The 13,551-nt window shown below is 23.5% G+C and overlaps 1 protein-coding gene across 1 annotated transcript in view; it reads left to right on the forward strand.

The window, feature by feature from the left end:
- Window positions 1-13,551, forward strand: part of LOC111638041 (integrator complex subunit 3-like) — a 136,004-nt gene that overhangs the window by 78,005 nt on the left and 44,448 nt on the right. Inside the window, exons 11-12 of the mRNA XM_023383672.1 lie at window positions 10,510-10,741; window positions 11,776-11,855. Of these exons, the coding sequence (XP_023239440.1) occupies window positions 10,510-10,741; window positions 11,776-11,855 (312 nt within the window). The remainder of the gene's footprint in view (window positions 1-10,509; window positions 10,742-11,775; window positions 11,856-13,551) is intronic.

Consider the following 13,551-nt stretch of genomic DNA (forward strand, 5'->3'; position numbering starts at 1 on the left):
AAATACATGGCATTGTGAAATATTAAACTACTTTGGATTGAACCAAAGAAATTCATATAAATAAAACAAAATTTCTTTAATATTTTATAATGTAAATTTATATTGAACACTTATTAATAAAAAAAAAAATTATTTAAATTATAGCATACTGGATTATTTGTTTGAAATTTTCAGATTAATTTCAAAAATTCTATATTATAATAAATAAAGTAAGTTATTCAAAATACACATCTATAATTAGAAAATTTCTTATAATATTAACTGTGAATAAAAACATTTTATTTAATAATAATAATTAATTATATAAAAGTATGTTTACTTAATATTACATCATATCTGAATTCATAAAACATGAATAGATAAAATGAATAGTTTACTTATAAAGACTAAAAAGTAATAATAAGAAATAATGATAGGAAGTAAAAATAATTAAAATTATGACTTTTATATTTTAAATGAATAGAAAAATTATTTTATTTAAAAATACAAAAGTGAAAATTCAAGCTTTGCATGATTTGCATAATTTGATTTAGATTGTATCAAGATTTTATTTTCATTGACAAGTTATAAAAGTACAATTGAAATGGTAAATACAAAAAAAAAAAAAAAATACAAGCTATACTTCAATTCTTTTCAAGTTTAATGTTATTATCAGGAAGATGGCTTCTATAATTGAATAGAATGACAAGATTGTACTTGAAAGCACTCAAAGCTGCTTCCTTTTTTTATGTTTGCTGTTTCAGTTGTATTACCTCTTATGAAGGATATTCATTTAAATTTATTTTAATGGCATTTTTCCTTTCATAACTTGATTAAACAGTTTAATATTCTAACATATTAAATTTTAATTTGAATTTTTTTTATAGGTGAAATTTGGTCAACAAAAAAGATATCAAGATTGGTTTCAAAGACAGGTAAATCTTTAGTATTATCATATTTTATTTTGCTATAATGATAACAGTTATATTTTAAAATAAATATCTGTTTAAATGTAGAAAAACGAATAATTTAAACAGTTTATATAAAAAATTAAATGGACTATTTTAAAAGATATTAAGTATTATTTTTAAAAATTAAAAATGACATAATATTGAATTAACTTTTAATTTGATAAATTATGATAGAACATTTGAATTTTGATATTAAATTATGATAAATGTAATGCCTGAGAAATTTTCTTCATTGAAATTGTTACTTGTACTGTAAAAAATAATCTCAATAAGAATTAAAAATATATTTAAATATGGTTCTGTTTGTGATTATCTGTAAAAAATTTTTCAAGAAATTAATATTTAAAAAAAAAATCTTGCTGACTTTATATAACAAGGTCATGAGCAATATGAGGTTCTTTTGTATGTTTAATACTGATAATAGTTATAGAAATATACATAAAGTCAAATATTTATCTTAAATGATGGTGACGAAAGAAAAAGTTAGATTCTCAAATTTCATATAACTGCTTTACAGTTACAATAAATATATAAAATTATAATATATCAGTGTCATAATGAAATTGTTATTTATTTTATATAGCCATATAAATTATATCTGACTGTGGTTTTATGGCACTTGAACTCTGTGCCTATAAAATACAGCTTTCTTCTTTAGTAAGGTTAGCCACACCTCTTATAACATTTTAAACATAAAATATAAGAGGACACTTATCTATTCATATGATTTTTTAGAACTGCCATTTATCTTTCAGATGTGACACTCAATATTGTTTTAATATTTTCATTAAAATAATCTAATATAAACAAGTAAAAATAAATAAATAAGATAAATTTTTTTGATAATTATTACCAATTAATGAAAGCATAAAATATTAGATATGGAAAGTATTTCTCACTAGTGTCTGAGTTATGAATATTTATTTGGATTAAAAATATGTTCCAGTGGAACAGTAAAACTAAAAAATATTAATGCACAGGTAAAATTTTAATATGTCAGTGTCAATTTTAAAATTGTAACAATTAAAGAAAATTTATATTTGGAAACAGTATTAAAGAATAAATAAGCAGAAATAAAAATGAAACAGAAAACTATGAATTATGAGAAAAACACTCTTTAAGATATTAAAATGCAAACTATTAAAACAAAATAAAAATTACATTCAAATACTTTACTTTTTTTTATGAATAACACCACCAGGATTTATTACTACAAAAGAATAATAGTAGAATAAATATTTGAATTTATATTCAAATTTACAAAAATATTGAAATGCAAAAACATATTTAAAATAAATATGTAGAATAATGTACAATTTGTAAAAACATTATTAAACATTTAGTTTTTATATGTTTAAAGTATAAATTGCATATTTAAAAGTACACATATTACTTTAGCATATTTCCCAAAATTAAAAGTTTATAATTCAAGTTATACAGAAGTATAATTAATAGATAGTAAAATTACAAGTCATTTAACAATTATTAGTATTATATAATAGATAAACTGGGGAACATAACTCTTGCTACAATAACAGTGAATATTAAGTTCTTAGCAATACTGTAATAGATCTTCACTGTTGAAAATTTTCAACAATAGAAGTCAATTTTCAGAAAGAGAAAAGATGAGAGTTTTAGAAATTATTACAGATTTCAATCAGCAGACTTTAGTTACATTGCACATGTTCAGCTAATCACACAATATATTTGGCATCAAAGTGTTATGACAAAATTTTTAAGGAGTCATGCATATTTTCTGATACAATACAGAAAGCTATAAATAGCTCATTAAATGGAATTAAATGATATTGATGAAATAGAACTTGCTGATCCAATGAGTTATTCTAAAACATAGTGTTAAGTGCTATTTTAATGAGGATTCATGAAACAGATTATAAGTCAATTGGATAATATAATTGTTTTAATGTAACAATAAATTTATTACTTTTACAGAAAAAATTCTCAAAATGTATGGTGCTAAATATAGTTTTTTGATAGACAATAACAATCAGATAAATTATTGAATAGGGTGATTTGACACTTTATAAATTTTGTTCGGTAGTAATATTTAATTTTTGCCTAATTCTTATCTGCTTAGTCACATTTAATTATTTTTATAATGAATTTTGCTATGTCAAATGAACTCAAACTTCTAATAGCTAATAAACAGTAATATTTATTATTATATCATAAAATTGCTATTTATTATTAATGTCAATCATGCTCTAGAAATGATGATGAAACTCTAAATATTTTTATCTAATTATGAAAACAGAAATAAAAAAAAATGTTCTGAATTTTTGTCTTATTTTCTCACAGCTCTTCATACCTCTCTTCAGCTTATTCTGTGTCGCAAAGTATCCTGTATATTACTGAAAACACAGTTGACATTGGTAAATTTATCGAGAGTAATATTTGTTAAAGTTTTAAAATTCACACTAACTTCTCTTAATTATATTGTAGGTAATGCTCCTACACTACTTATGATAGTTAGGTAAAGCAACAAGAGAAGTAAAGCACTTCAGACTGAACAATATCCTGGATGGGTTCTAAATGCTTACCTTCAGATAGATGGCTTGAAATTCTAAGCTTATCACCATTTAATCAGTGAGGTATGAAGAATGCCAAACCATCCATTCCTCACTTAAGTCCATATGTAGTAGTAGTATATGATAATGACAGTGGCAAATTGTTATTGCTATAAATTGGTATATATTTCATTTTGATTTATATTAAAAATGATAAGTGTTAAACACTAATTGTCAGTTTAGTTAATAAAATTAAAAGAAAAAAATTTTTTTGATTGGATTTGTCAAATTTTTGATTATTTTTTCTGTTCTATTGGGAGTTAATGACAATTTCTGAGTGTTACATCTGATGGTCTAAGAAAATGGTAAGATTATATGGAATAGGTAAGTGTAATTTTATGATGTAATAAATTTTTATTGAAATTTTTAGTTACTGCTCTAGAACATAGAAGGTGAATTAGATGGCCAATATAGATATAATAATTTAAAAAAAAAGTAAAATACACTGAGTACAGTGTCAGCAGTCGTTTATTTTCGCTAGTGCTTTCAACAAACTTGCATTCATCATCTTCAGGCAAACAAAATTTAAAAATATAATACAATGTTCTAATACAAATGGAACACATATTTAAATTGAAATTCAAAACTGTTATGAGATGAGTGTATTCAAAATTCGATTACACTAGAATGTTGTAACATCATGCAGCACGTGTGGATATATACTCAGGTTAAACATGTGATGGCAGATGTATATCACCATTTAATTGTTTATATAGGGCAGGGGTGGCAAACCTATGGCACGCGTGCCCAAAGTGGCACATAAGAAGAAATCATCTGGCATGTAATGTATTATATGATTTCTGTCTTTTTCAATCATCTTTTCGGTTTATCACCTGATTATCCTTTTTTCAATCAGCTTTTTTACATTTACAGTAGAGCGTCAAATATCCGAATCAATTGGGGAATGGGGTTTTTCGGAAGATCGATGTTTTGGATAACCGATTATGTACGAAAAAATATATTAATTTATCCCATCTTGACATTTTTTTCCATTGCATGTCGCTTCGTGTTGAATTTTCGTCGATGTTAAGCTTAACGAAGACTACTGTATCGTTAAAAATGATTTTTTTATTTTGTACAAACAAAATAAATATATTGAAAAATATAAAAACAATAAAAAATTATACTTCAGAAGTTAATTTAGTATCAAAAACATAAAATATTTGAGTAGCCAAAGATTGCAGCGCCACAGCACTGGCAAAAATTTAAATTTGCCGACTGGAATTCTTTCGGATGATTGACTTTCGGATAATCGACGCTCTATTGTATTCTAATTAAAGCATATTCGTTTAATTTCTTTAAATATCGTTATTCAAAGTCTGAAACTTTGGCATGCATAAATGTCTTTAAAGCTAAGTATGCTTACAATATGGCACGCGAACACAAAAAGGTTTGCCATCCCTGATATAGGGTAACATTGATTATATTTATGAAATAACAGTCTTTATTCTTCTTATTATTATTATAGTCAACTTGCATTAATATGAATTGCTAGAGGAAAAGTTGTTAATTTGCTTTATAAAAAATTAACAGTAACAATTTTCAGGGTCAAGGTCAAGATTGTATAATTTAGGGAGTTGTAATATTGAGGCTTAACAGGAGATCAAAATCTCTAAATTATAATGCTTTGAATTAATTTACTAAATAAAGTTAAATAAAATAAAACTTATTTACAAAAACAAATGAATGTTCTAAATGTTTTCAAATTAAACAAATGAGGAGGAGATGGTATTTGTTGTTTAAGTGTGGAGCAATATGTCAGAGTGGTTAAACAAAACAAAGCTAAAAGAAATCTTTTTTTTTTCTATTTAAGATTGTAGAAGTAGAAAATATATTTTTTCAATCGCAAAAATGTCAGCTTTATCTAGTCATCCATGTCACTGTCAAACTGCAGATAGTGGAATATGATGTACTGGTATACTGCATCCATTGCATTTTTGAAAGAAGGCTTAGATGCAGGGGTGGATCTAGGTTTTTTGGGGCCTAGGGCTTATTGAAGTCCAATAGGGCCCTATTTTTTGTTAGAGTAAACATCTTTAAATTGGGGTTTAAAATTCATTTTTAATAACATTAAAATCAGAGTTGAAATATATTTATTTATGAAATGATGTTGAATGACAAACTTTATATCGATAAGTGCTCATTGTTAATGAAAACTATTAAAAATTTATGATGATAATTAAATTTTTGTTGGCCCTTGATACTTGGGGGCCCAGGACTTAAGCCCTGTTAGTCCCTATGTAGATCCACCCCTGCTTAGATGGCTGAACATCACTGTTGATCAGTTCCAGCTTTGGAAGTTTTGTAAAGCATAAAATTTGCATTATTTCTTCTGCAGTTATAGTTGAATCTTTGAAGTTAAAATAATTAATGCTTTTTCAATTTCATTATTTTCTGAAAAAGTTAGACAGAAATATGATTATTGTGTTTTATCCAAAAGCTAAAGTTTTTTTTTTATAGATGTAAATATTTTTCTTAATACTGATGATATTGTCTATTGTCTATAATTTGATGGCATGGTAATCTCTTTCTGTTTATATATATATATATATTATGTATAAAATTACTTGATTCAAAGCAAAGATATTGAGGATATGTAAAAAATGTTCTTTAAATATTTTCAGTAAATATTCAAAAATATCACTTGGTATATACTTTAAAAAACTCAATAAAAACTTTTTCCAATCCAGAAGTGGTCCCTGATTTTATTTTTCTAATAATTTTCATAATTCCTGGACCAAATTAAAATCCCAAATCATTGTGCTTTCTTTCAAACTTTTTATTATCAAAAAGTTTTTTCTAAGTTTGGTAAGAAATTCAAACATTTTTCAGTCTTTTTTTCTATTTTTTTTTCCTCTCTAAAAAAAGTTAAAAATACTTTGTGTTCAGTTGTGCATTAGAGACCATGCGTATAAAAATTAGTGATGTAACGAATATTCGGTTACTATTCGGTATTCGGCCTATTCGACCCATTTTTCACTATTCGGCCGAATACCGAATATTTAATCACTATTCGGCCGAATACNTAAATGATGGTGACGAAAGAAAAAGTTAGATTCTCAAATTTCATATAACTGCTTTACAGTTACAATAAATATATAAAATTATAATATATCAGTGTCATAATGAAATTGTTATTTATTTTATATAGCCATATAAATTATATCTGACTGTGGTTTTATGGCACATCTGTATTTTATTTCTTATTATTTGAGTGTGGATCAGTTCAATGTCAGTCATAGTATAAATGTATAAAAATATGGAAACTCAAATGAAATACAAAATAAGATAATATAAGTTGTTCTATACTGAAAAATTATGATTGCCTTTATCTAATGCTATTTGTAAATTAAGCTTTGAATTCAGTTAATATAAAGAATGTACTTTTTTTATTTAATGCATTATTTAATCATCATATTTAGCATTAAATTGTTTTTATCATAAAAATGTTTATTTTTAATGTAAGTCATAAAATTTTATTTTTAGGTGTTTTACAATTATTACAATCTCGAACTTCTAGAAGATTTCTTCAATCAAGGTTAACTCCTGATATGGAAAGGAAAATATGTTATTTAACATCCCAAGTAAGTAAAATTTAAATGAATGGAAGATTCTTAGTATATCATATATGAATAAAAATGATTTTTATTTGAATAAAAGGTACAATTAGAAAATTCATTTATTTTAATAAACCAGTAGTTATAGAAAGAATAACAAACTATAAGAAAATAACAACGAGAAAGATTTGAAATACATTAGAATAAAAACATTCATTCCAGATTAGTTTTATTAGTGATATACATAAGTCTTTTGTATATATTATAGACATATTGTTATAAAAGAGTGAGCATGTATTTGAGAATGTACTACTAGTTACAGTGATAAATAGCATATATTGTTGGTACCTTTTATAATTTATTATTATAATTAGTCTCTTTACCATAAAAGTTAAGCTTTATATTTTCTGAAAATCACTAGTCCTAACTTTTGTTAACTTCTACTCCTTAGTTTTTACTGCAGATACTTTTAAAAAAGAAAATAATTATGAAAAATTTTCATAATTATTTTCTTTTTTAAATTTTTCATTGAATAATACATTTAAATAAATACATGGCATTGTGAAATATTAAACTACTTTGGATTGAACCAAAGAAATTCATATAAATAAAACAAAATTTCTTTAATATTTTATAATGTAAATTTATATTGAACACTTATTAATAAAAAAAAAAATTATTTAAATTATAGCATACTGGATTATTTGTTTGAAATTTTCAGATTAATTTCAAAAATTCTATATTATAATAAATAAAGTAAGTTATTCAAAATACACATCTATAATTAGAAAATTTCTTATAATATTAACTGTGAATAAAAACATTTTATTTAATAATAATAATTAATTATATAAAAGTATGTTTACTTAATATTACATCATATCTGAATTCATAAAACATGAATAGATAAAATGAATAGTTTACTTATAAAGACTAAAAAGTAATAATAAGAAATAATGATAGGAAGTAAAAATAATTAAAATTATGACTTTTATATTTTAAATGAATAGAAAAATTATTTTATTTAAAAATACAAAAGTGAAAATTCAAGCTTTGCATGATTTGCATAATTTGATTTAGATTGTATCAAGATTTTATTTTCATTGACAAGTTATAAAAGTACAATTGAAATGGTAAATACAAAAAAAAAAAAAAAAAAAAAAAAANGAGAAAGATTTGAAATACATTAGAATAAAAACATTCATTCCAGATTAGTTTTATTAGTGATATACATAAGTCTTTTGTATATATTATAGACATATTGTTATAAAAGAGTGAGCATGTATTTGAGAATGTACTACTAGTTACAGTGATAAATAGCATATATTGTTGGTACCTTTTATAATTTATTATTATAATTAGTCTCTTTACCATAAAAGTTAAGCTTTATATTTTCTGAAAATCACTAGTCCTAACTTTTGTTAACTTCTACTCCTTAGTTTTTACTGCAGATACTTTTAAAAAAGAAAATAATTATGAAAAATTTTCATAATTATTTTCTTTTTTAAATTTTTCATTGAATAATACATTTAAATAAATACATGGCATTGTGAAATATTAAACTACTTTGGATTGAACCAAAGAAATTCATATAAATAAAACAAAATTTCTTTAATATTTTATAATGTAAATTTATATTGAACACTTATTAATAAAAAAAAAAATTATTTAAATTATAGCATACTGGATTATTTGTTTGAAATTTTCAGATTAATTTCAAAAATTCTATATTATAATAAATAAAGTAAGTTATTCAAAATACACATCTATAATTAGAAAATTTCTTATAATATTAACTGTGAATAAAAACATTTTATTTAATAATAATAATTAATTATATAAAAGTATGTTTACTTAATATTACATCATATCTGAATTCATAAAACATGAATAGATAAAATGAATAGTTTACTTATAAAGACTAAAAAGTAATAATAAGAAATAATGATAGGAAGTAAAAATAATTAAAATTATGACTTTTATATTTTAAATGAATAGAAAAATTATTTTATTTAAAAATACAAAAGTGAAAATTCAAGCTTTGCATGATTTGCATAATTTGATTTAGATTGTATCAAGATTTTATTTTCATTGACAAGTTATAAAAGTACAATTGAAATGGTAAATAAAAAAAAAAAAAAAAAATACAAGCTATACTTCAATTCTTTTCAAGTTTAATGTTATTATCAGGAAGATGGCTTCTATAATTGAATAGAATGACAAGATTGTACTTGAAAGCACTCAAAGCTGCTTCCTTTTTTTATGTTTGCTGTTTCAGTTGTATTACCTCTTATGAAGGATATTCATTTAAATTTATTTTAATGGCATTTTTCCTTTCATAACTTGATTAAACAGTTTAATATTCTAACATATTAAATTTTAATTTGAATTTTTTTTATAGGTGAAATTTGGTCAACAAAAAAGATATCAAGATTGGTTTCAAAGACAGGTAAATCTTTAGTATTATCATATTTTATTTTGCTATAATGATAACAGTTATATTTTAAAATAAATATCTGTTTAAATGTAGAAAAACGAATAATTTAAACAGTTTATATAAAAAATTAAATGGACTATTTTAAAAGATATTAAGTATTANGTGCAACGAATATTCGGTTACTATTCGGTATTCGGCCTGAGGCCGAATATACTATTCGTTACAACACTAATAAAAATATTATAATATCTATTCTTTGTATCATATTATTCTGTTATACCTTTGAAATAATTTTTACTACTATATAAAAAGTTTGTTATAAATCAGGCTGTTAAGATAAATCTCAAAAATAGTATTAAAGTTTACTGTTTCTGTAATAAATTGATATCTTTAATACTAGTTGTATTTAGTAATCTTAAACTGAAAAAATAATGACACATTAGGCTATATCAGATGTTTCTTGACATACTGACTTCAAGAACACACTACTACTATTTGAAGCCCTCAGGGACATATAGTGCCAACCCTCAGAATTACGTTTCTGAGGTAATTGAACTTGAAAGTCTGAAAAAAGTCCAAAAATGAAAAATCCCAAAATGCTGAGATGGCAGCCACATTCTAAAAACAATGTTTGGAGAGCAAAAATATTAATACTATTCATATGATTTTAGGACTTTTTTGAACATTTAAACTCAGTGACTTCAGAGATGTGATTCTGAGGGTTAGCACTAGAGTCTCATTTATAATGTTTCAATTTTAACTGGATACGATGCAAAATTATCTGTGTATAAAAATATGACGATATTTCACTGTTTTTTAATATAGTTCTTATAGTTACTTGTGATTCCAATTTTCTTTAGAATCTTAAAAGTTTGTATTCAATATAAAAATTTTGATTTTATATGTTAATATTTAAACAAGTAATTTTTAAATATATTACAATTATAATAATTTAAAATTTTGAATTAATTTTTTAGTATTTAGCAACACCTGAAAGCCAGTCTCTTCGCTGTGATTTAATTCGTTACATCTGTGGAGTTATTCATCCATCAAATGAAGTTTTATGTTCTGATATCATTCCACGTTGGGCCGTTATTGGATGGTTATTAACAACTTGCACATCTAATGTGGCTGCATCAAATGCAAAGTTATCACTATTTTATGATTGGTTATTTTTTGATCCAGAAAAAGATAATATTATGAATATTGGTAGGTACTTTTTCAATTATTATTTATTGTAATTTAATAAATTTAATAGCTTCTTAAATTGTTATTTTCATGAAATAATTTTATATTATTATTATTTTTTTAATAATTACATCATTTTAATGTATGTATCCAGAAAATTATAGCAAGATTTTTACAATTAGTAACTATTAACAACATAAAGCCAAAGAATATGTACAAAATAATGTAATAATAGTAATTGCATGGGAAATAATGTAATAAAATAATAATGAAACAAATGAACTGTTTGAGTGAGATTACCAAAAGTATTTTTGGTACTTTTATTTGTTTCATTATTATTATTATTATTATGGTGCCAAGTTTTATAAACTTTCATGATAACATACAGTAAATGAACAAATGCTTCTAAGAATGTAAGAAAACACTACAATGCTATTTAATACAAAAAATAAATATGTGATATACTATTATTTACTTCTACAGTATATATATCAAGTTAATGGTTTATGAACCCATGAAATGATTTGAAACAAATTATAAAACCAAATCACAAAAGAGAAAAATAGCAACTGCCAGCTGATAAATTAGTTTTTCTCAAAGTTTGGAAAATAGTTTAATATTTTTGCCAATACATCCATCCCAAGAATTGCTGAAAATTTCATGATTTATATAAAAATAATTGTGAAAATATATAACTAAATAATGATAGTTTTTAATTCAAAATTGTACTGATTTCTATATTGAAGTAAGATTTTCATCTTTATAAGCCTATTGACTATTGAGTCTAAAGACTATTTGTCTTTTAGAGATATTAAATTAAAATTTATTTTAATGAATATAAATCTCATTATTAGTTTATTGGTTAATCTATTAATTATTATAACAATATTAATAAATTACAAATATTAAAGGTATTTTTATTAGAATATTACTTATATTTCATCCAATAACAATATGTTTTTCAAATTGAATCAATCATTTTGTTAAAAATATAATATAATATTAAATAAATGCAAAACCACAACTAAGTTAAACTGAAATTTTTTTACTTTTAGAACCTGCTATTCTTGTAATGTACCATTCCATGAGACCACATCCAGCTATTACTGCAACATTACTTGATTTTCTCTGTCGAGTAAGTATTACTTAGTTGGCTTTTGAAAGTAAATATTGTTGTATAAAAATGGTTAAGTATATTTGTCAAAGGAAAAATGGATTATTTATGCTAAAAATGATCTGAATTAGACTGAAAAAAATTGATGTTAAATGTATTTTTTGGTAACTATGAGTTAATAGTGTTTGTTGGATTAATTTAGCATTACAATTTGCAAAATATATTATGCTATTGCAAATTCTAAAGATTAAGAAGCAAAGTTTAAGAACTCTGCTTCTAACAGACAGAGTTGTTAAACTTATATAGTGAGAGAACAATAGATTATTAAAAGTTTTAAAGATAAGAATTTCATCAAAATACTGTGTATGTTTGGGTAACACAGGAAATCTTATTCTAGTCCTAGTGATAACATTAGAGTCCTGTATAAGGTAAATTGACAACTTGATTTAGAAATAGGTAGATTTTGATAGCTCTTGGTTTGGCTTTACTAAAAGTAAATGGGAACTGGTAGTGTGTAATCAATGATGGATTGGATAGTAGTAAGATGAACGAAGAAACAGATTTTGGGTGACATCAAATTATTCCTCCCTGAAAGATAGCTACTTTGCAAGATATGCAATACGGAGATTAAATGTTAGTTAAGTATCAAAGGTAATTCCTAAGTCAACTATGCAAGAAATTGATCATTTTGATCAATGTAAAACTTGCTAATGTTGAATAAACTTTATTTATAAAAATTCTTTGTATATAGCTAGCTAACCAAGTAATCATTTCAAGGAATCTCTATTCTTTTTATATGATGCATTACTAATGAAATTGTGGAGGAAGAAGTCAAGAGAGGAGACAGTTATTTTATATAATCATCATTTTTCTAGTGATTTTATATATTCCAGTGATAATATTTTATGTATGTTATTTCTCTCAGATGCATTTCTTCATTTAGTATGTTTTACATTAATGCACCAATGCAAAATGATATTATCAGAATGGTGGAACATTATAATTCATTAAAAACATACTTGAATACAAAGTTTATTGAAACAGTATATATACAACTTTATGAGCTTTATTATTCTTGTAATTTATCTTTTTAGAAGAACAGGTGGGTAGCATTACATATTTTCAGAATTTTTACAGTTTAATAATAATATAATATAATTTATTCATAATCACTATAATGCTTCAGATACCTTTAAAATCCAGTATAAAATTTAATCAAACAATTTAATTGTTGTTCAATTAAATGTTGTACTGGATTTTAAAGGTATTTCTAGTGTTATAGTGATTACTGATATCCAGTTTTAAGAAAATACTATAAATTATTCATATTTAATTATAAACAATTATTTCCATTTGTTTATTTATATTTATTTTATGTGTTGTTTGATTAATTTTCTGATTGCTTAAATTTTGTTCAAATACTTTGTTTTAAATTCTGATGAAATTTAAAATAAATGTAGGTAAACATGCTAAATTAAATACAGTAGCGTGTCGATTTTCCGAAAGTCAATCATCCGAAAGAATTCCAGTCGGCAAATTTAAATTTTCGCCAGTGCTATGGCACTTCAATCTTTGGCTATGTCTTGGGCTACTCAAATATTTTACGTTTTTGATACTAAATTAACATCTGAAGTATAATTTTTTTATTATTTTTATATTTTTCAATATATTTATTTTGTTTGTACAAAATAAAAAAATAATTTTTAACGATACAATA

Source organism: Centruroides sculpturatus, unplaced genomic scaffold (genome assembly GCF_000671375.1).
Source record: "Centruroides sculpturatus isolate CEXI.00-Female unplaced genomic scaffold, Cexi_2.0 scaffold1095, whole genome shotgun sequence".
Taxonomy (NCBI): domain Eukaryota; kingdom Metazoa; phylum Arthropoda; class Arachnida; order Scorpiones; family Buthidae; genus Centruroides; species Centruroides sculpturatus.